The 25,769-nt window shown below is 44.8% G+C and overlaps 1 protein-coding gene across 1 annotated transcript in view; it reads right to left on the bottom strand.

The window, feature by feature from the left end:
- HCN4 (hyperpolarization activated cyclic nucleotide gated potassium channel 4) overlaps positions 1–25,769 on the bottom strand; it is a 169,145-nt gene that overhangs the window by 117,693 nt on the left and 25,683 nt on the right. The window contains exon 2 of the mRNA XM_073361426.1: positions 6,527–6,950. Coding sequence (XP_073217527.1) covers positions 6,527–6,950 — 424 coding nt within the window. The remainder of the gene's footprint in view (positions 1–6,526; positions 6,951–25,769) is intronic.

The following is a 25,769-nucleotide window of genomic DNA, read 5'->3' as shown; positions in this document are numbered from 1 at the left end:
GATAGAAAGCTGGCTAGATTGTCGGGCTCAATGGGTAGTGATCAACGGCTTGCTGTCTAGTTGGCAGCTGGTATCAAGCGGAGTGCCCCAAGGGTTGGTCCTGGGGCCGGTTTTGTTCAAGATCTTCATTAATGATCTGGAAGATGGCGTGGACTGCACCCTCAACAAGTTAGCAGATGACCCTAAACTGGGAGGAGTGGTAGATATGCTGGAGGGTAGGGATAGGATACAGAGTGACCTAGACAAATTGGAGGATTGGGCCAAAAGAAATCTGATGAGGTTCAACAAGGACAAGTGCAGAGTCCTGCACTTGGGACGGAAGAATCCCATGCACCACTACAGGCTGGGAACCAACTAGCTAAGCAGCAATTCTGCAGAAAAAGACCTGGGGATTACAGTGGACGAGAAGCTGGATATGATTCAGCAGTGTGCCCTCATTGCCAAGAAGGCCAATGGCATCTTGGGCTGTATTAGTAGGAGCATTGTCAGCAGATTGAGGAAGTGATTATTCCCCTCTATTCGGCACTGGTGAGGCCACAGCTGGAGTACTGCATCCAATATTGGTCCCCCCCCCCTAAAGAAAGGATGTGGACAAATTGGAGAGAGTCCAGTGGAGGGCAACGAAAATGATCAGAGGGCTGGGGCACATGACTTACGAGGCGAGGCTGAGGGAATTGGGTTTATTTAGTCTGCAGAAGAGAAGAGTGAGAGGGGATTTGATAGCAGTCTTCAACTACCTGAAGGGGAGTTCGAAAGAGGATGGAGCTCGGCTGTTCTCAGTGGTGGCAGATGACAGAACAAGAAGCAATGGTCTCAAGTTGCAGTGGGGGAGGTCTAGGTTGGATATTAGGAAACACTATTTCACTAGGAGGGTGGTGAAGCATTGGAATGGGTTACCTAGGGAAGTGGTAGAATCTCCATCCTTAGAGGTTTTTAAGGCCCAGCTTGATAAAGCCTTGGCTGGGATGATTTAGTTGGTGTTGGTCATGCTTTAAGCAGGGGGTTGGACTAGATGACCTCCTGAGGTCTCTTCCAACCCTAATCCTCTATGATTCTATGTTCCCCACCCTCTCCTCCCCCTCTCCTTAACTACCCTCCACACCCCCACTGTGTGTGTAGGGAGCTGGCTAGTTAGAGACACAGAATGATGACAATGGGGGTCACTAGTTAACAAGGAAGAGTGACTTCATGTTAGCCTCTCCTCAGCTTGCCCACACACATGCAGCCATTTCCCCATATCAGCTAGCCCTCAGCGCAGACAGACCCTCACTTCCCCTCCATCCCCCACATCATTCTGTCTTTCTCTGGTTGGCTGGCCCTCCACCTCACACCCTGCCCCCACAGTCAATCCAGTCTCACATGGCTCCCTGCTATAGCTGTACATTTCTGGCCCGTGACAGTGAGCCTGTGCAGTGAGGAGAACTGCATGGGAACTTGTCATCTGAGACAGATCAGCTGTAGGCACTTCAGGGTAAGAGACACGAGAACTGTCTGTGTGATTCCAGTGAGCAGGACAGACTAACCCTGCCCAAGGAGGAGGAGTAACTCTCCTCCCTGACACCTCACTGCTTTGTAGCATGTGACACCCCACAAGGACATCTCTTGCTGCTCCACCCAAAACCAAGAAACCTTCCTACCATTGGGTCATCCCTGAGAACCAGATGTTTTGGCTCAGTCCTGTGCCAAAGAAAGGGCTGGGCTTGCACTGCTGGGATCTGCATTGCAGTCCCCAGTGGCAATACATCGCCATCTGTCCCTTCCACTTGCAGCATAACACCTCGCTGGAGAGCACGATCTTCAGAGTGTTCCAGAGCATCTGGAGATGTAATGCAAATGGTAGCCACCCCTGGGCTTAGTGTCGCCGGCAGCAAAGGTGCAATAAACCACACATTAGTCATGTTATCAGACTCAAAATTAGGGGCCGCTGCCCACTGTGAGATAGGAGAGTAGCAGGGGAAGAGGGTTCCTGATTAGCTCTTAATTGCTGATGTTTTAAACAAGTTCAGTACAAGAAGCAGCCAAATTATTTAATTCTCTTGGACCAGCAGAACAATAGCACAGAAAGGAACAGATTCATGCTCCTTCAACACTACAAACTCCTGGGTTAGAGAGAGTCAGAATACTCATGTCAAACAAATCGGATAGCTTTCTTTGACAGGTAATAAGCCTTGTGGATGGGGGAAGCAGTTAACATAGTATATCTTGACATTAATAAAGCTTTTGATACTGTCTCGCATGACCTTCTCATAAACAAACTAGGGAAATACAATCTAGATGGAGCAACTGTAAAGTGGGTGCATAACTGGTTGGAAAACCATTCCCAGAGAGTAGTGATCAGTGGTTCACAGTCATGCTGGAAGGACATAGCGAGTGGGGTCCCGCAGGGATCAGTTCTGGGTCTGGTTCTGTTCAATATTTTCATCAGTGATTTAGATAATGGCATAGAGAGTTTACACTTATAAAGTTTGCAGATGATACCAAGCTGGGAGGGGTTGCAAGTGCTTTAGAGGATAGAATTATAATTCAAAATGATCTGGACAAACTGGAGAAATGGTCTGAAGTAAATAGGATTTAATTCAATAAGGACAAATGCAAAGTTCTCCACTTAGGAAGGAACAATCAATTGCACACATACAAAGTGGGAAATGACTGCCTAGGAAGGAGTACTGCGGAAAGGGATCTGGGAGTCATAGTGGACCACAAGCTAAATATGAGTCAATAGTGTAACACTGTTGCAAAAAAAGCAAACATCATTCTGGGATGTATTAGCAGGAGCGTTGTAAGCAAAAACACGAGAAGTAATTCTTTCACTCTACTCTGCACTAATCAGGGCTCCACTGGAGTGTTGTGTCCAGTTCTGGGCACCACATTTCAGGAAAGATGTGGACAAATTGGAGAAAGTCCAGAGAAGAGCAACAAAAATGATTAAAAGTCTCGAAAACATGACTTATGAGGGAAGACTGAAAAAATTGGGCTTGTTTAGTGTGGAAAAGAGAAGACTGAGAGGGGACATGATAACAGTTTTCAGGTACATAAAAGGTTGTTACAAGGAGGAGGGAGAAGAATTGTTCTGCTTAAGCTCTGAGGTTAAGACAAGAAGGACAAGAAGAAATGGGCTTAAATTGCAGCAAGGAAGGTTTAGGTTGGACATCAAGAAAAACTTCCTAACTGTCAGAGTGGTTAAGCACTGGAATAAATTTCCTAGGGAGGTTGTGGAATCTCCATCATTGGTTGATCACAGGATGACTATGAGCCGCTTTTTTCATGATATGGCCGTGAAAAAAGCTAATGCGGTCTTGGGATGCATTAGGCGAGGTATTTCCAGTAGTGATAAGGAGCTGTTAGTACCATTATACAAGGCACTGGTGAGACCTCATCTGGAATATTGTGTGCAGTTCTGGTGTCCCATGTTTAAGAAAGATGAATTCAAACTGGAACAGGTACATAGAAGGGTTACTAGGATGATCTGATGAATGGAAAACCTGTCTTATGAAAGAAGACTCAAAGAGCTTGACTTGTTTAGCCTAACCAAAAGAAGTCTTAGAGGAGGTATGATTGCTCTCTATAAATATAACAGAGGGATAAATACCATGGAGGGGGGAGAATTATTTAAGCTCAGTACCAATGTGGACACAAGAACAAATGGATATAAACTGGCTGTTAGGAAGTTTAGACTTGAAATTAAATGAAGGTTTCTAACCATCAGAGTGAAGTTGTGGAATAGCCTTCCAAGGGAAGCAGTGGGGGCAAAAGACATATCTGGCTTCAAGACTAAGCTTGATAAGTTTATGGAAGGGACAATATGTTGGGATAGCCTAATTTTGGCAATTAATTGATCAACTATTAGTGGTAGATATGCCCAATGGCCTGTGATGGGATGTTAGATGGGGTGGGATCTGAGTTACTACAGAGAATTCTTTCCTGGGTGTCTGGCTGGTGAGTCTTGCCCACATGCTCAGGGTTTAGCTGATCGGCATATTTGGGGTCGGGAAGGAATTTTCCTCCAGGGCAGATTGGCAGAGGCCCTGGGTGGTTTTCGCCTTCCTCTGCAGTGTGGGGCATGGGTCACTTGCTGGAGGATTCTCTGCACCTTGAAGTCTTTAAACCATGATTTGAGGACTTCGATAGCTCAGACAGAGGTTAGAAGTTTGTTACAGGAGTGGGTGGGTGAGATTCTGTGGTCTGCATTGTGCAGGAGGTCAGACTAGACGATCATAATGGTCCCTTCTGACCTTAAAGTCTATGATTTTATGATTTTTAAGAACAGGTTAGACAAACACCTTCTCAGGGATGGTCTAGAGAATACTTAGTCCTGCCATGAGTGCAGGGGATTGGACTAGATGACCTCTTAAGGTCCCTTCCAGTCCTATGATTCTACTCATCACAAATATTTGTGCCTGAATTAATCCTATTCTGAGTCATTTGTGAATGGATACTGATCTTATCAGTCATATTTATTCATCAGTATTAATGGACGGTTTTGGACGGACAATTTTCAGGCTATGGATTCGTTTGCTTCATCTACTCACAATTCATATTGTGTGTTTGGACACTTAATTCATATGGTATTGTTTCTGCTCTCTGATTGGAACGAGGAGGCCTGGATTCTGTTCCCAGCTCTGCTTCTGACCTGCGGTGTCTGGGGAAAGCCACTCCCTCCGCCCATGCCTCTACTTTTCTTCCCCACTTTCATCTGTCTTCTCTATTTACAAGCTATTTGGGGTGACTGCCCCTCACTGTCTCCCCACACAATGCCAAGCATAATGGGGCTCTGATCTTGATTGGGGACCCTTAGCACTACTCTAATACCAATTATTATTAATAAGGACACACAGATGAACCCCAGGGATTTCACAGTGACTGCGGACACTCCCTCCTTAGCCATGCCACTGTGGGAAGCATAACAGAAAATGGCACAATTGCATAAAATCAGTGCTCCCAAAACTGGGGAACCCAGGACTAGCTGGGGTACAGAGAAGAGAAAAATACATGACACTTGACCAGCCTTTCCTCCACTGCAGAAATGCTCCTGAGACATGGGTATAAGTATCAGGTGCTCCTTCCCTGCTCCTGTGGAGGGAGCAAGGGACTGGGAGGTGATCATTTCTTAGGCCATAGCCAAGGCAGGGGGCTCCAATCAAACCAACCTGGGAACCAGAGTACCAGCACCCATAAGTTGGAATTTCCTTGCAGGGCCAGGGAGGTGCGGGGGGCCGGATTGTTAGGTTTCTCCTTATCACCAAGCAATGCCTGTTTGCCGACAGATTGTCTGGCTTCTTTTTCCCCTGAACATGGCGCTTGAGAATTTAGAAAAGCTGGCAGGTTATAAATACATCACCAAGCTCTTTACTCAAGAGATAAGCATGTAATGAACTAAGTCACTTGGATAAACAAGTGCTGCAGGTTCATGAAAAAATGTATCTGTGGCCACGTCCATGTCTGTGCAGGCACCTGCAGAGAGGCTGATACCCTAAGTCAGCGTTTCTCAAACGCAGACACCTGCAGATTTTTTGTGGCCACGACAGCCTCTAAAGTATGGATGGAAATTGGGGGGCATTGCCCCTCCCCAATGTATACATTTATAGTGTGTGTGTGGGGGGGGAGACAATGTAAAGGTTCCACCACCTCCCGAACAGCTTAAGTCACAGTCCACCCCTTACCCTCCATCTCCCCTCCCAGAAAGCAGTGGTCCCTGCCTGCAGCACCCAGCTGTTGCTCCTGAATAGCTGTTACCAACAGCATGTTCCACCAGCAGGGATCAGTGCCCTGCATTCTGGGCAGCGCCTCTGGAGACACGAGGGGCCAGTGTGCGTTGGGCCTGTGGCAACTGTTGTCTGTGAAAGCAGCTACAATGTTCAGTTGTTGGGGTGCTCCTCTGATCAGCTCCCCCACTCCCACCCAGCCAGGGCATGGAGAGCCTGGGACTCTGCAGGCAGCCGATGAGTTCCCAACCCACCTTCCCCAGGGCGGGTTCTTGCTGAAAGGCCACTGGAGATAGGGACAGAGGTGGGTCGGAACTTGGATATATATCTGTGCATATTTATTTGTTTTTCCTAGAGTTAATTAAATATTTTAGGAAAGATTGTCAGATCGGCCCCCTGCACGATTTCGTGGCCACACTCAGAGCTGTGAGTTTGTTGTGAGAACCCCTGCCCTAGGTGATTTACCTGGTAGTGCTTTCTGGCTCTGGAAAAGCAACAGCAGGCAGACTGGCTATCCATTTCTCCTTGCGGGTACTCTACAATCTCATATGACATGCGTGGGATGACCTGAATTTACTCTCATTTTAAACAGTGCAACATCATCCAACGTTACATCATGACCCTTAAAGAGACAGTACAGTCTAAAGCAACAGTGCCTAAATTTTGCCAGGTTGAGGGTCCTCCTGACAACTTGCCAAGAGCCACATCTAGAACCCAAGTCTTCTCCCACTTACAGTGGTGTGAAGTGGGAGGAACCGCACTCCTGGTGTGAGGGGAAAGGGGCCTCAGGACCCAAGTGAACATGAAACACAGCCTCTGCTCACCTCCTCCCATTGGTGGATGTAGCGGATGAGCCTGGAGAGCCTTAGCAGGCGCAAAAGGCTGAGGATTTTGGTGAAGCGTACGATACGCAGAGCCCGGGCAGTCTTGTAAACCTCCGAGTCGATACGGGTCTCCACAATCAGGAAGATATAGTCCACAGGGATGGAGGAGATAAAATCCACCACGAACCAGCTCTTCAGGTACTTCATCTTAATTCGTTGGGGGTCAAGGATGATCTCGGTGTTATCCTCTACCACGATGCCAGTCCGGAAGTTGAGGACCAGGTCGATGAGGAAGAAGGTGTCTGAGACCACATTGAAAACGATCCATGGGGTGGTGTTCTCGTCCTTGAAGAAAGTGATGCCCACAGGGATAATGATCAGGTTTCCCACCATCAGGAGCAGCATGGTTAGATCCCAGTAGAACCTAGAAAGCGAGACAGAGACAGGAGATCAGCCAAAGGAGGTGCCCCAGGGCGAGAGAGACCAAGTCATCTGCTTTATAAAACTGTACTCTTATTAGCTTCCCCAAGCCCTGCCTGCCTGTCAGAGGTATGTCTAGGGCACACCAGATGACTACTGTATTTAGGCATTTAACGTAAAGAGGGATAATAGGTTGCTGGCATGGTGGGTCCTGATGGGGGTGTAGGGTGCAATGGGGGTGTCCACTCCAAAATCCTGATCAGGGCTTTGCAATAACCCAAGAGACCAAGACATTTATATGGCTTACAAAAACAACCACCATTCTAACAATAAACAAACACTACCAAAAAAAAGCTAATGGAAGGGATACAAACCCTCCCACTTCCGGCATAAGCCAACCTTTGATCTTTGGGAGTCAGAAGAAATATAGTGCTTTGAGCAGGCTCTCTCAGAACTGCCCACTTCGGGTTTCTTGAACCTGCCTCTGAAGCAGATGGTGCTGATCACGATCAGAAAGAAGACTCTGCATTACATGGAGCCTGAGAATTCAGCTTAGATTTCTCACTGTGCCTAGCGTGTGCAGAAACTGGATTTGGGGAGTTTAGACAGTGCTCCCTGGATGCCCATGCAGTGCAGAAATGATCAATACAGCTCATAGTCGCGTGCCTGAAGATATGTATTTCATTGTCAAAGTAACCAAGGGAAACATTTCACTTCTGTGCCCTCAAACCAGTCTCTGATACTCTGGTCTTTTCTTTATTGGTCAATCAATATTATCTGAAGGGCTCTCAGAACAGCATTCATTTTATTTTTGGAAAGCACTGTGTGTCTGAGCATAATCCCTGATGTTATAAACCACTTGCTGGTTTTACCAAGTATTAGTAGAATAGATAAGTGATCACATGATGCTGCTGCAGAAGCTAATCCAGAGTAAGACAGACAGAAAACCTCACTAGTTCTCAGACTTTGCTGAGGAGTCTCACAGTAACCTAGTGGCCTCACTCCAAACCTCAGAGACTTAACTCATGGAGACATCAATGTAACGTGGCCTCATTATCACCAAGATTGCATTACTTCTTAAAATAGCAGTAAATGCCCTGTAGTATATCATGTAGAAGTAGCATAAACAATTAAAATTAAAATGTGCTTGTCAAAGTAAATGAATGAAGTGCACAGGACAAACTCATCTATCGGCTTTGTTTGCTTACTCACACAGTCACAAGATATTTTATTTATTCTTCATTTCCTGAGCAACCAATATATTCTTTGCCATGGAGAGTACAAAGAGGAAGACAAGGTCACTGTCCCAAAAGGCTTACAATACAAGAGATAAATTCCACTCCTATTTACACCAGGGGCACTCTTCAGTGGAGCTGCTCTGGATTTTCATTGATGTAACCAAGCACAGAATTTGATCTGTGAAACAGACATAGCACATGTTTCTTGGCAAATTGGCTACGTAGCCAAGATGGGTTTGCATCAACCACACCCAACTTTGGGATGTTCAGAATGAAGATGTAGGTAAGAATTTTACTCCTTCCGCCTGTATCTTTGGCTAGATTCTCAGCTGGTATAAAACAGCATAGCTCTAGCAAGTTCAATGGAGCTGTATCAATTTGTGCAAGCTGGGGATCTGACCCCTCATCTTTATTTTGTTAACAAAAGACTTCTCTGTATAGATCAATGAAAATTGCACTCCCCAAACGTAAGATATATATACACACAGACAAACAGACAGACAGACAGACAGAGACACACACAACACACAGAGTGGGGATTTTCAGAAGTATTCAGCATTGACCTAAATCTGGTCCCATTGAAGCCCATCGTAATGAACTTAAGTGGACGCAAAGTTAGGCCAACAGTGAGTGCCTCTGAAAATCCCATCAGATAATTTTATCTTGCTCTTCGATGCATGGTCATTGCCCTGCCACATACCCAGTGCAACTGCCTATCTAGCATGCAAGCACAGTAGCTGATGTTAGAAGCAACGAGATGAGTCTGTATGCCTCAGAGCACCGTCATTCCATATCGCAATACGTGCTAGTACTGAACAAATCCAAGCTGCAAACTTGCTTATTAAGGGCCTGATATGATGACGCAGCTTTCCTTTTCAAGTAATTTAGATAATCACACAACAGCATGCAAGTCTGGAAGAAATTGATATATGTGTTCCCAAGAGAAAAATCCTTTCAGCCATCTTTAATCTAACCGTTGGAATACAGAGGGAGATGCACACACAGAAGAAGAGCATTATTCCTCCCCAAGTTTCAAAGGAAGCAGATGAAAGCTAAAGCAGCAGCCAGACCTGCATACACATAAAGGTGACAGTCGCTTTCTGCAGAGATCTTTTGATTTCTCTGCCTGCCTTTCTCAACATCAGCAGGTGATTTTAGGGTTCAGCAGAGAGTGAGAAACTGATGGCATTGGCTAACTAGTCAGTGTGAGTAGCAGGAAATTTCCCACACACAGGTTGAGCAATATACTTCAATCCTGATTTGTAGCACTCCCTCGTATTCCAGTCCACTGTAGTTTAATCCAGATACACAGCTCTGCCAGCTCCCTGTGGTCCTGAATACTGCAGTCTCTGCTGCTCCAGTCCTAGGACCCCCTCCTAGCTCTGTCAACACATGTCAGCCTTGACCTGATCAACGGCAGTGCCGCTGACATTATAATGCTGAGTTTCGAGTTTTGTGCGCGTGTGCACATACACACACACAGTTGTTTTGTGAGGCAGACAAGCGGAGATTAAGTCATAACCTTCATTTCCATGTGGTACTTAAAGCAGAGTTTTAGCCCAGGTTTGGAGAAGTGAGTCAAGACAAATGCCATCGATTCCTTTTGTTCCTGGCATTTAGAAGGCATCACATATGGAACAGAGACAATGAGCATCTATATCCAGTGTACTGACTACTCACTAATGAGTGCCCCAAATGGCGAGCAAATACAACTTTTGGCCTCTACGAAGAAGATAACTGAGGTTGAAAAGTACCAGGATTTTGGCCTAGACACCATTCCCACACTGCAAAAAGAGGTGCCTAGTGGAACTTGCTAACCAGAATTCCTAGAAGTTATAAATGCAACAATGAGGAAGCCACAGCTCACCTATATCTAGGTCAAATGCAACACACTTAGTGAAGGATCATTAATTTAGTGTCAATGGTTGCTCAGTGATCCCAACATCCTAGGGGTCAAACATCATAATGTCATTTTATACTTGCAGTAAGAAGCCTTTTTTTGCCCTTTCTAAATTATTGACGGAAATTAATAAAAATGCATGTGATGTTTGGAAGGGCTCGTAGCAATTGTTAATAATTGTTAATAAATTGTTAATAAAATAAAATAAAATTGTTAAGCAATTGTTAATAATTGTTAATAGAAATGCACTGCATTTCTCCAGCACCTCCCAAGGATCCCAAAGCACTTCCCAAACAGTAACAAATTTAGCCTCATAACTCCCCTGAAAGGTAGGTAAGGATTATCACCTCCGTTTTACAGATGAGGAACCGGAGACATGGGGAAGTTAAGGAATAGTCTAATGGTCACACAGCAAGTCTGTGGCACTGCAGAGAACAGAACTCGACTCGCAGTTCTGTGCTGTGACTACTAGATCTCAAACTTTTTCCATAGTGGGGACTACAACTTACAGAGAGATTGGCTTAAGGATGTTTCCCTTCCCATTTCCTGTCTTGCTGACCACAGCTCCCCTCCCATTTCCAAAAGCTTACATAGAAAATTAACAGTAGGAATGCATGTGATTTATTTTAGCTGACTTAGTGCTGGTTTTCCTCTTGTTTTGAGCTGCTCAGTCACACTGTCTGACCAGCCAGTTCTAACATACTTGCTTTTAATACAATACTATCACACACCTTACAACTGAAAAAAATCACACTGCAGCCCACACCCTTAACTCTGACCTGCTAATCTGTAATTTAGTTACAACGTTCTATGGATATGCCTATGAAAGAGGATGAGCATGTGCATTTCAATCATATTTGTGTGAATTTCTGAATGGCAGTGAGTATTGCATAGCTGATCTGATTTTTTAAAAGTCACAGTGTAAATACCTAGCAGATGTTCGTTTGTGATTTTTGACCAGCGAGTCAAATCAGCTTTCTGTTCAATACCAAGTACATGCTGTGTGGACGTGCTAGGACTGTTTTTTTACAATAACTGACATTAAATTAAATATTGTAGTGTTGGAAGGACAAAGTTCAGAGTGCACGCTGCAGTGGGATTTTCAGTTTTTGGCTGTGTGCATTAAGAGGGGATATTATTATGGAACAGAAAATGATTGTGTGTCAGAGGGGTATCAGTGTGTTGGTCTGGATCAATATCATGGACGGTATCAGTCTAATGTTTGGAGACTGGTATTGTGTTGGGCACGAATGCTACCTTAACTTACGTTCTCCTGGATTTTTTAAGTGTCCACAGTTTCATAAGAAAAATATACTTAAGCAACAACAAACAGGAAGGAATGCAAGCCAGAATAGGGAAAGAACAAGTTAAAGAATATTATGATAAGTTAGATGTATTCAAGTTGGCAGGGCCTGATGAAATTCACCTGAGGGTATGTAAGGAACCACTGAAGCAATCTCAGATTATCTTTGAGAACTCAGAGCACAGGTGAGGTCCAGGAGGATTGCAGAAGGGCAAACATAGTGCTGTTTTTTAAAGAAGGGAGAAAAGGAGGACTTGAGGAATTACAGACTAGTCAGCCTAACTTCAGTTCCTGGAAAGGTCCTGGAACAAATTATCAAACAATCAGTTTGTAAGCACCCAGAGGATAATAGGGTGCTGAGTAATAACCAGCATGGTTTTGTCGAGAACAAATCATGCCAAACCAACCTAATTTCCTTCTTTGACAGGGTTATTGGCCTTGTGGACGCCGGGGAGGGTGGGGGGGGTTGGAGGCGGGGGGTAGTAGACATGCTATATCTTGATTTTAGTCAGGCTTTTGACACAGTCCCACATAACATAAGCAAACTAGGAAAATGTGGTCTAGATAAAATTACTATGAGGTAGGTGCACAACTGGTTGAAAAACCACACTCAGACAGTAATCATCAATGGTTCACTGTCAGACTGGGAGGATGCATCTTGTGGGGTCTCTCAGGGTATGTCTTTGCTGCAATTAAAAACCTGCAGCTGGCCTGTGCCAGCTGACTCCGGCACATGGGGCTTGGGCTAACGAGCTATTTAACTACTGTATAGACATTTGGGCTTGGTTGGAGCCTGGGTGCTAGGACCCTGCGAGGTGGGAGAGTCCCAGAGCACAGGCTGCAGCCTGAGCTCAAATGTCTACACAACAATTAAACAGCACCTTAGTCTGAGCCCGAATCTGCTGGCACAGGAACTGAGGGTGTCTGGTTGCAGTGTAGACATACCCTCAGGGGTCTGTCCTGGGTCTCGCACTATTCAACGTTCTCATTAATGAGCCATGGTGGAATCCATGAAGTCACTATTCCACCTAAACTCCAGACGCAGGCATCTAAGTCAGGTGTTATGTGCCTACGTCCCAGTTTTGGCTCCACTGTGATTTAGAAAACTCCTGTAAACTCTGTAGCTGCCTAAACTCTCTCCGCAACTGAGCTTTTCAGAGTAAAAGTTCCCTGGGTCCCCACGCTCCTGTTTCTGGGCATGTGAACAGCTGCCTCTCTCCTGTGTCTGGACTCCTCTCTTCTGCCTGAGCCCCAGAGCGATTCACAAGCCAGGGGAAGAAAGGCGTTCAGCCACCTAAGTTGTGTGCAGGGCCCACTCCAGCAGACATGCTCAGAGACTACCTAGCAGACTGGGTCCAATTCAGAGTCTGGCCAGAGAAGGAGGTGGTGCCCACCTAACATCTCTTAGCTCAGTGGTTAGAGTACTTACCTGGGATGTGGGAGACCCAGGTACAGCCCCCGCCTCACCTGGCAGAGGGGGAGAAAGACGCCTCCCTGCAGCCTGGACTTAGGTGCCTATCTCCATGAAAGGTGTGTGGCTTACACACCCTTTGTTCTTGTCATCATCTCCCATTGGCTAGCTTAGGTGGGGGCTAATGTGTTGGCTTTTGTGGATTGCATTCCAAGGCGCTGATCTCTCCCTATGCAATGGATAGGGAGTCTAGGTACCTAACCCAGCGTTGCAGATCTCAGTGTTGAACCTGTGATTTTCTAGGCCTCTAAAAGTTAGGCACCACAAAGCTTGGTGTTGCAATGTCTAAATCCCTTTGGGGACCTTTCCTTAGATAATGCAGCAGAGAGTATTCTTATAAAATATGCAGGTGGCACCAAGCTGGGAGGGTTGCAAGCACTTAGGAGAACAGGATTAGAATTCAAAACGACCATGACAAATTGGAGAATTGGTCTAAAATCAACAAGATGAAATTCAATAAAGACAAGTGCAAAGTAGTTTGCACTTAGAAATGAAAAATCAAAGGCACAAATACAAAATGGGGAATAACTGGCTAGGTAGTAGTGCTGCTGAAAAGGATCTGAGGCTTTTTCTGGATCACAAATTGAATATGAGCCAATCTGAAGCTGTTGCAAACAAGGCAAATATCATTCTGGGATGTATTAACAGGACTGTCGTATGTAAGACATGGGAGGTAATTGTCCTGCTCTGCTCTGCTCAGTACTGATGAGACTGCTGCTGGAGTACTGGGTACAATTCTGGATGCCAGACTTTAAAAAAAAAATGTGGAGAGAGTCAGAGGACAGCAACAAAAACTAAAAGGTTTAGAAAACCTGACCTATGAGGGAAGATTAAAAACACTGGGCATGTTTAGTGTTGAGAAAAGAAGATGGAGTGTGGACCTGATAACAGTCTTCTAATATGTTAAAGAAAACAGGGATCAAATGTTCTCCATGTGCGCTGATGGTAGGACAAAAACGTAATGAGCTTAATCTGCAGCGAGGGAGATTTAGGTTAGATATTAGGAAAAACTTTCTAACTATAAGGGTAGTTTAGCTCTGGAATAGGCTTCCAAGGGCAGTTGTGGAATCCCCATCACTGGAGGTTTTTAAGAAGGGTTTGGACAAACACCTGTCAGGGATGACCCCGCTTCATCATGCAGGGGATGGACTGGATGACCTCTTGAGGACCCTTCCAGTCCTACATTTCTATGATTCTAACATTAACTCTAAATTAACAAAGCATTTGGTCCATTTTCAGCCTTCATTGCAATGCAGTCAGCTCTGGGTTGAACCAAGTAGCTTTCTGCCAATGCACAGAAATGAAGCAAAAGCAAAGCCGGAATATCACCAGGAGTGGAATTTAAATGAGATACCATGGCTAACCTTCCTACTTTTACAAAGAGTGCAATGGTATATTTAATGACTACATCCCACCATCTCCAACAAGACCAATCTTGGGTGCTGGTTAAGAGCTGATTCAGAAAAAAGAATTCCCCTCTTTATATGGTCACTCTTTACATGGGAATGTTTCCTAAATTTCTGCCTTTAAGCATTCCCCCCCCCCCCGACAAAGGAGCAGCTCCCCTCTCCTGGAGGATGCAAGTTGAATGATATATTACTACACTCACCAGCAACTTTCTTGACAGGAAACAGGCCACAGTTTAATTCCCTGGACTGCTAGTCAGGCTAGAAATAAAAATCATTGTTTGTAAAGTGCATTAGCAGATGTCAGCATGACTGGAGTGGGGATGGTAGGGTTTGGGGGGGTTGGAGGAAAGGTTCATTTCAGAAAGCAGCTACTCACTGGGTAGAATGAGGAGCGAGAGACACAAGGAAGGAGCGATAGACAGACACTTTCCTCTATTTTGAGTATTATTTTTTCCAACCAGGAGTTGGTGTATTTCTGTTGGATGGTCATAACTTTGCATTATTCACAGAGATAATAGAAGAGATGTGGTGAGTCACTGCTACTAAATGTATTAAAGGACAGTTAGGCAAATACCCAATGTAGGAATTCACCTGCTAAATAAGTTCATTTACTCATAGTGATCTATTCAAATGTGCTATGCATGCTCTCTGAAATAAACACCCACAAAGAGAATGCTTGTGTTAAATGACTAAAAAACCCAGAAAAGCTGAATGCTACATAATGGAAAATGATTAGGGGACCTGTTAAAAGAATGAGATAAATTACTTTAATTAACTCCGTACTAAGCTATGCAAATAAGATGTATACTCTGCCATCCATAAATAACCACTGAAGAGTACCGATAATAAGGTGTGCATCACGTGACAGCATACTGCAAAGTCTGCTTCCTATAACAGTTTACCAGACTAACACCCTGGCCATACTCATCAGTGCTGGCTGCTTCCCATCAGTTGTGCATGTTCCAATTCTCCATAGAACCTGGACTACACCAAACTCCATCTCCACTGCAGGTTAAAATGTATGCAAGCGGATGGAATGTGAGCAATGGTGCTGTGCCAGACCTGCAATAGAGGCTAAGGTCCAGATCCTTACAAGATATTTAGGCTCCTAACATCCACTGAAATCAAGAAGAATAGCCATATTGGGTCAGACCAATGGTCCATCTAAGCCCAGTGTTCTGTCTCTGACAACAGCCAGTGCCAGATGCTTCACAGGGAATGAACAGAATAGCGCAATTTCAAGTGATCCAGCACGCTCTCATTTGTCCTAGATTCTGGCAGTCAGACATTTAGGGATACCGAGAACATAGGATTGTGTCCCTGACTAATAGCCATTGATGGACACTGATGAACCTAGCCTCCATGAATTTAGTTAATTCTTTTTAGAACCCTGTTATACTTTTGGCCTTCACAACATCCCCTGGCAACGAGTTCCATAGGTTGACTGTGCACTGTGTAAAGAAGTACTTCCTTTTGTTTGTTTTAAACCTGCTGCCTATTAATTTTATTGAGTGACATCTAGCTCTTGTGTTATGTGAAGGGGTAAATAACACTCGCCTATTCACTTTCTCCACATCATTCATGATTTTATTGACCAAAGGAAGTTAGGAGCCTAAATATCTTTGAGGATCTAGGTCTAAGTTACTAAGACAGGCCCTGATCCTGCACATGTTTAACTTTACTATCATTGACATCAACAGGTCTGCTCCAAGTAGGAGACTTGCATATATGTTTAAGTGTTAATAGGGTCAGAGACACAGGTAGGGAGGGGAACCAGACAAGGCATTCACTCCTGGCATTGGCCTATGTCTCAGTGGATTAGAGCTACTCTGTCACATCTGATTCACTACAAACAGTGCTCCAGCCTTGATAAAATTCCTATGGAATTCACTCATCAAGTTTGGGGAGGAGGAAGGGTTAGCAAGATATTTTAGATGTATTTAGCCTTTCAGTTGAATTATCTTCATTATATATTAAATTATCCTGCACCCAAATTTGTCTGAACAGTCCAGGACTCTGTATGATTTTCAGAGCAGATCAAATATGCCTACATTATTATTTCCCCTATAACATGTAAGATGTATTATGCTATATGGGTGGGGGGGAGGAAGGAGAGTGAGAAAAAAAAAGGTAATGCAGTAATTTGAACTGGTATTTGTAGCCCAGATTTTGGTAGTGCAGTAGCTTGCTAGTGTTTCTCCTTCAGCAGTTTTTTACCTAACTCTATATAATTAACAAATAACAACCAACACTTGCATTTTTCAAAGTGCTTTTAAACATTCATTAATCCCCAGTAGTGCTAGGCAAGCAGACCTTTTTATCCCCACTTTACAAATGGACAAGACAATACAGAAAAGTTAAATGACTTGTCCAAAACAATATGTCAAGACAGTGCCAGCGCTGAGATTAGAACACAGGAGATTTTGGCTTAGTTCTATGCTTAATTCCCTATTATACACTAAAATTGGAGCATTTTATTGTCACAGTAAAAAATATAATCACACATATAAATATGCACTCAGTGATATTTTTTATTCCAGTTATAGAGTTTAATAGTTTTCAAATGTTCAGTGCATTGATGCATTTACCCTATTATAACACAGTAAAATATGATTTATGCCCTTTAACTTACAAAAGATAAGGCATTAAATCAATAAGAATTAGTTTAAATTATTAGTGTTTTGATGTCATCTACTCTATTTCATGCTGTTTAAAGACATGAAGAGCTTTGCATAGCACAGTTCACAAAGAGATGTTTATAGAGAAATTCAAGAGAATCAAGAACTACCAAAACTGGCCTTATGTCAAGGTAATCTCTGACAGAGAATGTGGTAATCTATGGTATGCAATAGCACAATGCTCTAAATAAATCAGGGCCTTGTTAGTTCTTAGTACAGCCTTTGATTTCAGCACGAACTTTTCTGGTCAAACTGCATGCTCTGGGACGGACACAAGGAAGCATTATGTCCCTTGCGACTGGTCCATTTCAGCACCCTGGACAGCTCTTTCCAGTGGACTATTAAGCAGTTGCTGAAATGGCCCTCTGGGGATAAACAAATGATATGCCTATTAAAACAAACAGCCTTTTAATTGCTATGATTAAGAAAGTCTTGGACCTTGCACTTTCCATTAGTTCAAATGAAGGAGTGCAGGATGCAATAAAAGGAACCCATTACCAAGAGCCCCCCTTCCATCAAATATGAACAAAAAGAAATTAAAAAGCAGTCAACCTTGAATGTGCTCTGGCTTCTACAGGAAGGGAGAGCACTTCATAAACTTGGGGCCTTGAGAGAAAAAGCTCCAGCTCCTGGATGCTAGGATAGCCAGCAGCTCCAGCCTCAACCATTGCAGCTACTGGGATGAGCTGTAAGACAATAGACTATCCCCCCAGCAAGACTGGATCTTCAGGACTCAAAGCATTTCTATAATCTTCACCAAATATCTACTGTTTTATTTGATTTAACATTGCCTTTTAAATTATTCATTCAAAGGCTATGGTCCCTTCATGTCAGTGTGCTGCTCCTCAAGTATATGGAGCTTGTGATAACACCACTTCATTTTGCTTTTCACCCTTTCACATGAGGATCTCAAAGCTCTTTGTAGGCCTTTGGGAATTAACTTTCCCAACACATTCCTATGAGCATAATTAGTCCAATTATTCAGATGGGAACTCAATCACAGAGAGGGTAAGAAACTTGACTGAAGTGAGTCAGTGACAGAACTGGGATCAGACTCTAAGTCCACACTAACCACCAAACCACACTTCTTTTTACCTGTGACCCTTCAAGTCTGACAGGATGGTATTTTTTTAGTTCACATAAGGAGAGTGGAAAGTTGTATCCTTGTGCACAATTTCAACCACAAACAGACCATGGACACTGACTGCCCCTTCCATCCTGACGAGTGGTCCCTCCAATCATGGTAGAGGCTGGTTCAAAGGGTAGAGAGGGTGTATGTATGTAGCTTGCACTGCCACTGGCTGTCCTCTGTATGTCTCATGGTCTCCAGATCTGTCAGGCCAACAGCTTTCTCCAGCTGCAAATATTCCCCCAGATTCCCTTTCCCATTGGTTATTGTATGCCAGTCCATGCTCCGCAAGAATCATAGAATCATAGAATATCAGGGTTGGAAGGGACCCCTGAAGGTCATCTAGTCCAACCCCCTGCTCGAAGCAGGACCAATTCCCAGTTAAATCATCCCAGCCAGGGCTTTGTCAAGCCTGACCTTAAAAACCTCTAAGGAAGGAGATTCTACCACCTCCCTAGGTAACGCATTCCAGAGTTTCGCCACCCTCTTAGTGAAAAAGTTTTTCCTAATATCCAATCTAAACCTCCCCCACTGCAACTTGAGACCATTACTCCTTGTTCTGTCATCTGCTACCATTGAGAACAGTCTAGAGCCATCCTCTTTGGAACCCCCTTTCAGGTAGTTGAAAGCAGCTATCAAATCCCCCCTCATTCTTCTCTTCTGCAGGCTAAACAATCCCAGCTCCCTCAGCCTCTCCTCAGAAGTCATGTGTTCTAGACCCCTAATCATTTTTGTTGCCCTTCGCTGGACTCTCTCCAATTTATCCACATCCTTCTTGTAGTGTGGGGCCCAAAACTGGACACAGTACTCCAGATGAGGCCTCACCAATGTCGAATAGAGGGGAACGATCACGTCCCTCGATCTGCTCGCTATGCCCCTACTTATACATCCCAAAATGCCATTGGCCTTCTTGGCAACAAGGGCACACTGCTGACTCATATCCAGCTTCTCGTCCACTGTCACCCCTAGGTCCTTTTCCGCAGAACTGCTGCCTAGCCATTCGGTCCCTAGTCTGTAGCGGTGCATTGGATTCTTCCATCCTGCACTTATCCTTATTGAACCTCATCAGATTTCTTTTGGCCCAATCCTCCAATTTGTCTAGGTCCTTCTGTATCCTATCCCTCCCCTCCAGCGTATCTACCACTCCTCCCAGTTTAGTATCATCCGCAAATTTGCTGAGAGTGCAATCCACACCATCCTCCAGATCATTTATGAAGATATTGAACAAAACCAGCCCCAGGACCAACCCTTGGGGCACTCCACTTGATACCGGCTGCCAACTAGACATGGAGCCATTGATCACTACCCGTTGAGCCCGACAATCTAGCCAGCTTTCTACCCACCTTATAGTGCATTCATCCAGCCCATACTTCCTTAACTTGCTGACAAGAATACTGTGGGAGACCGTGTCAAAAGCTTTGCTAAAGTCAAGAAACAATACATCCACTGCTTTCCCTTCATCCACAGAACCAGTAATCTCATCATAAAAGGCAATTAGATTAGTCAGGCATGACCTTCCCTTGGTGAATCCATGCTGGCTGTTCCTGATCACTTTCCTCTCATGCAAGTGCTTCAGGATTGATTCTTTGAGGACCTGCTCCATGATTTTTCCAGGGACTGAGGTGAGGCTGACTGGCCTGTAGTTCCCTGGATCCTCCTTCTTCCCTTTTTTAAAGATTGGCACTACATTAGCCTTTTTCCAGTCATCCGGGACTTCCCCCGTTCGCCACGAGTTTTCAAAGATAATGGCCAATGGCTCTGCAATCACAGACAAAGTAGTATTGCTTTATACTTATATTGTACCTGTAATAATAGGATTCAATGACACTTGACAGCCATCAATCAAGCTACATAACCCTCCAATCCTGCTGTAAACGTAACCCCCATTTTACAGATGGGGAAAGAGGCACAGAGCCGGTGAGTGACTTGCCCAAGGTCGCTACATGAGTCAGTGGTATAGTCAGGACTCAGGAGTCCCGTCTTCCCATCCCATGCTCTACCCACTGGATACTGCTCCCTCCATAACCCAAGGCACACATCTCATTCTTGGGAGCAACCCTGGGGAGAGCTTCATGCACACTTGTTCCACCACAATTCAAATACAAATACAAACAAGCAACATCCACCGTCTGAAAAAAATACTGTGTTAAAGATTGCAGAAAGGTCTGAGGAATCCAGTGTGCAACATGCCATGGTAGAAAATGGAAGGGAAAGCCAGTTCACAAATGTATTTGGCTACTTGTATCTCCTCCTTGGCCGGCACGCATGGCATCACAAGGAAACAACATATTCCTTTACTGTGTTACAAGGATGTTCCTTGCAGTGACAAGACACAAACATGTCACAAGGATAGCAGCCATACTAGGTTCTTTGCAAGCTACTCTAGTGGCTACTGCCCTGGACCTGCTCCGTGCTCTCTTTCCTGCAGCTGCTTGCTCAGCAAACTAAGTAGTTTCTTAAATCTATATTTAGAATCTGGCTTTCCTAAAAAAAGAAAGAGGAATTATGTGATTTCATCCCTCCCCTCTCCTCCCCCCACTCCACCCCACCCCACTCCACTCCACGCCACCCCCATCCCCTGTCACACACACAGAGCCTCAAGAGATCTCATTTGTTCAGAGCTCAGGTTCAGGGAATTCTCTGCCCTAAATCTGAAGAGTGGAGGCAGTTAGAGCAGAATTACCTTGTCAGCTTCTAGACAGCATTAGTCATATTCCCGCTCTCCCTGGATCCAGCCATTTTCAGCTCAGAGCGAGTCATGCTCTGCGACAGGACAGTAGAGCAAAGAGGTTTTAGGACCATTACTTTCTGTGCAAAAATTTCATTCCCTCCCCTCCATAGGGCTTGAAAGGGAAAAGGTTCATATCTTGGAGCTAGACATGTTTATACAGTTCTGGTGAGACCTCAGGCTCAGACAAAGTTGAGTGGATTTGAAGATGACATGCAAAGGGACATGAGTAGTAATTCACTGCCTGAGGAAGCTGGTGATGGCACCACTACCCCCTCCCATATGTGTTCTGCTTTAAAATCCATTACAGCCTTCACCAGAGACTTGTAGGCACAAGCTGACCTGGAGAGGTGCCCGATCAGTGTGTCTCTTGGCCAGCATGGCCCCACCCTATCGTGGCTTGGCTCCACACACTGTTGGTGTTGCACTGGCTAAGTCACAGAGAGGACTCTTCATACCTTCTGCTGTGGTCTGGGGCCTAGGTTCTGCTGGCTTGTTCCAGGGGAAACCCAGTGGGATCACTTCTTGGGCAGTCATGTCACTGCAAAGGATGTCATCTCTCTCTATGCTTATCCTAGCCAAGCTTCACCAGGAGGGGATAAGCAGCATGACCACATCCCTACAAAGCTACATAGCTATGTATAATTCCTCGTTCTCACCCTTCATCCAGGCCTGCTGGAATCCCAGCAAGTCATCGAGGAAAAAGCAATGCAAAGGGTCTAACCCTTTCTTCATGTCCAGCCCATTGTACTGGATAAACACATCATTAGCCCTCTTCCCCATGACTCTTTGTTAAGACATTCAATGCGTTTGATATGTCTTGATTTAACAGAGCTCCCAACATAAATTATGTACAAGCCCAACATGCTTTGTTTGATCTCCCAAAAATCTCGCACTTGTATGAATATGGAAAAGTCCCTTTTTGTTTGCTGTCCATTGATCCAGGCTTTGACCCTTCTTGACATGTATTTATCTCTGATGAGCAAATAATAAAAAGAACCAACATGCTGGGGGACAGAAGGAAGCCCCTTCAAGGGTGTGCATTGCCTTGGAAACTTGCAGTAGAGAATATACAGCTCAATAGGGGCAGTAGTTTGCAAAGACCCAGTGCATCTACTGTTGAGTGTATAGGAATACAAGTAAAGATGGGCCAGAGCTACAAAACTCAGACCCTGGTCACAGTCCAACCCTGAGCACTGCTCAGATCCAATGTTTGGTTTTGCCCATTATAGAGATAGGCCTGAATCATAAATTAGGATTTGTATCAAAAAACTTTCCCAAAAATGTTTGGGAGCAGGGTTTTGTTTTGGACCCATCTCTGAATACAAATGGGGTTGTCTCCTGTTTCAGAGTTGCCAGATCCCAATTCCATGGAAAGACACACAGGCATACTTCTTATGGGCCTGATCCTGTTGCTCTTACATGACAAACTGGGCTACTCGTGAGTAACAGCTACAGGATCAGGCTCAACATACTCTATGGTTTAGAATCAAGAATGCTGCAACCACAACACAGTATGACAAAGAGAACACGCAAACTAAAGTTGTACAAAATGTATTTCTCACCTATGTTTCTCTCCACAAGCTACAGAGACCATGGGCCAAATTCTTAGCTAGTGTAAAATGACACAGCTCCATGGAAATCACATCACTTTAGACCTGCTGAGGATCTGGGCCTTTGTCACTCATTAATTGAAGAAAAAAAAAAGGCTAGAATATAAAAATAAAAGAGAGACGACTGGTGTCACCATATCTATCCCAGCTGAGAATCACACATAGCAAATTACACGTAGAATCATAGAATCATGGAATCATAGAATATCAGGGTTGGAAGGGACCTCAGGAGGTCATCTAGTCCAACCCCCTGCTCAAAAGCAGGACCCATACCCAATTAAATCATCCCAGCCAGGGCTTTGTCAAGCCTGACCTTAAAAACCTCTAAGGAAGGAGATTCCACCACCTCCCTAGGCAACGCATTCCAGTGTTTCACCACCCTCCTAGTGAAAAAGTTTTTCCTAATATCCAACCTGAACCTCCCCCACTGCAACTTGAGACCATTACTCCTTGTCCTGTCCTCTTCCACCACTGAGAATAGTCTAGAACCATCCTCTCTGGAACTACCTCTCAGGTAGTTGAAAGCACTATCAAATCCCCCCTCATTCTTCTTTTCTGCAGACTAAACAATCCCAGTTCCCTCAGCCTCTCCTCAGAAGTCATGTGTTCCAGACCCCTAATCATTTTTGTTGCCCTTCGCTGGACTCTCTCCAATTTATCCACATCCTTCTTCTAGTGTGGGGCCCAAAACTGGACACAGTACTCCAGATGAGGCCTCACCAATGTCGAATAGAGGGGGACGATCACGTCCCTCGATCTGCTCGCTATGCCCCTACTTATACATCCCAAAATGCCATTGGCCTTCTTGGCAACAAGGGCACACTGCTGGCTCATATCCAGCTTCTCGTCCACTGTCACCCCTAGGTCCTTTTCCGCAGAACTGCTGCCTAGCCATTCAGTCCCTAGTCTGTAGCTGTGCATTGGGTTCTTCCGTCCTAAGTGCAGGACCCTGCACTTATCCTTATTGAACCTCATCAGATTTCTTTTGGCCCAATCCTCCAATTTGTCTAGGTCCCTCTGTATCCTATCCCTGCCCTCCAGCGTATCTACCACTCCTCCCAGTTTAGTATCATCCGCAAATTTGCTGAGAGTGCAATCCACACCATCCTCCAGATCATTTATGAAGATATTGAACAAAACCAGCCCCAGGACCGACCCCTGGGGCACTCCACTTGACACATTTGTAAGGCAATCCCATCACCATTACCACATTTACTGGAGTAATGAACTGGGTCAGATAACAAGAAATGGCCAGAACAGTCATCAAGAGTCTAATGGAAGCTGGATGAGGTTAATTTTGCAGTTTTATTATTGCTCTTATTTACAGTAGCACCCACAATATTCCAGGTGCTTTCCAAATATTCCATGCCCCAAGGAACTTGTAATCTAAGGAGGGATAGATGCATAGACAGAGTTTATGGGAACGGGAATAACAACAGTCCATTTGTGAACAAGCCAACTCAATTCATTGTAAACAGCACAGCAGAAGTGGAGCCTCTAGGAGGACTTACATGTGGACAGGGGAGGAGCCTTGTGGATGGGTTCAGGGAGGTGCAGAGGGGGCTCAATGAAAGAAGCTAGCAAAGAGGTTGACAAACTTGGGAGCATTGGTAGAGCAGTGGGGACAACATGGAGCTTGACATGGATCTCCTTGGTTCTGGCTGGGTCGGGAGGTGAAAATGCTGAAGAACCATGGAAAAGAGCTGGCCTTGCTACATTTTTGTCTGTTCTATCCTGTGCAGATTCTTACCTCCCCTCATCACTGCAGGGTCTGAGCACCTTCCCCATGCAGTTCACTCTCTCCCCACAGTGAGAACAGTGTGTGCCGTGGAATGTTTGGTTTGGAGGTTAGGGGGGTTTTTTGAGAATGCCCAGGCTGCTCTGTGTTGATGTTGGAGAGAGAAGGCAGGTCAAAGAAACACACCTTGTTCTGGAACAGAGGGTAAAGAGGTTTGTGATGGTCCTTAGTTCCTAGGGGAGTCATTCCACACTCTCAGACCAACTACTGAGAAAGTTGTCTCCTGCATAGACTAACTTCACCCTTATTATGCCAGCGTAGCAGAGATGTTGACCAGGGTCTTCATCTTGGAGCTTTAGATGATGTTTTAGATACCTTGGGCCCAAGCCATTGAGTACCTTGAAGATCAGGATCAAGACCTAGAGTCTGACTTGGAATTCAATGAAAAGCTCTGCAGAGAGGGGAGGACAGATCTGATGTGCTCGCAGTAGCCTTGTTGCTGAAGATACATGCTGCAGCATTCTGTATTCATTGGAGTTTCCCAAGGGTGCCCAGACATACCACATTGCCATAGTCCACAGTAGAAGTGATGCAGGTACATATAAACGAGGGCAGGCCATCATATATAAGGATAACACAGAATCTCTTAGCCAACTGCCGAAGACAGATGGTTCTGTGGCTGGTGGTGGATGCTGCTGTGCAAGAGCTTAGCATTAGCAAGAAATCCAGGAACCTCCCACCCCAGAAAGCAGTGTGCTCTGGAAATCTGTCTAGAAAGTCCATTGCCAGGATGCTCATGGTGCAGTTTGCTCAAGAAGTCTGTATAAAGCATCCAGTATTTGGGGCAGGTATCAAAAACGTTTGAGCTTCACATACTCACACGAACATCTCTGAACCAGCTCCTCAACTGGTGTGAACTTGCTTCACTAGAGCTATACTGATTTGCGGCAGCTAAGGATCTAGGCATTTACAATCAAAATAATAAAGCAAAAGAGTGGGGAAAGGGTTGGGTGAAAAGTCAAATGTGAGGCTGATCCAACAACTCTTAAGTCATGCAAGTCACCCCCAGTGTGCTATCCCATTGACATCCATGGTTCTGCTCCCAAGAGGGAGGGACGCAGGATCAGAATCTATTATTTTTCAAAATGAAAATGTTTGGGGCAAAATCCATGAAAAATAAAGTGACTTTGATTTTGCAAATACCTAGATTTACAACTGGGTTGAACAGCAGCAATGTGTAGTCTGCAGTGCCAATGCACACGCACTCTTGCTGCTTGGCTCAGGCCCTGGGTATGTCTGCTTGTCACAGTAATGAAAAGGCATCAAGCTTTCAGAGACAAGCAGGGAGCTTGCTGAGGTCATGACATTCAGAGTTAGAACATAAAGAGCATAAGAATGGCCATAATGGGTCAGACCAAAGGTCCATCTACCCCAGTATCCTGTCTTCCAACAGTGGCCAATGCCAGGTGCCCCAGAGGGAATGAACAGAACAGGCAATCATCAAGTGATCCATCCCTTGTCGCTCATTCCCAGCTTCTGGAAAACAGAGGCTAGGGACACTAATAGCCATTGATGGACCTGTCCTCCATAAATTTATCCCACTGCAGGAGGAGGGA

Source organism: Lepidochelys kempii, chromosome 10, assembly GCF_965140265.1.
Source record: "Lepidochelys kempii isolate rLepKem1 chromosome 10, rLepKem1.hap2, whole genome shotgun sequence".
Taxonomy (NCBI): domain Eukaryota; kingdom Metazoa; phylum Chordata; order Testudines; family Cheloniidae; genus Lepidochelys; species Lepidochelys kempii.
Note: the sequence above shows the minus strand (reverse complement) of the source record. Positions and strands in the feature narration are given on the sequence as shown.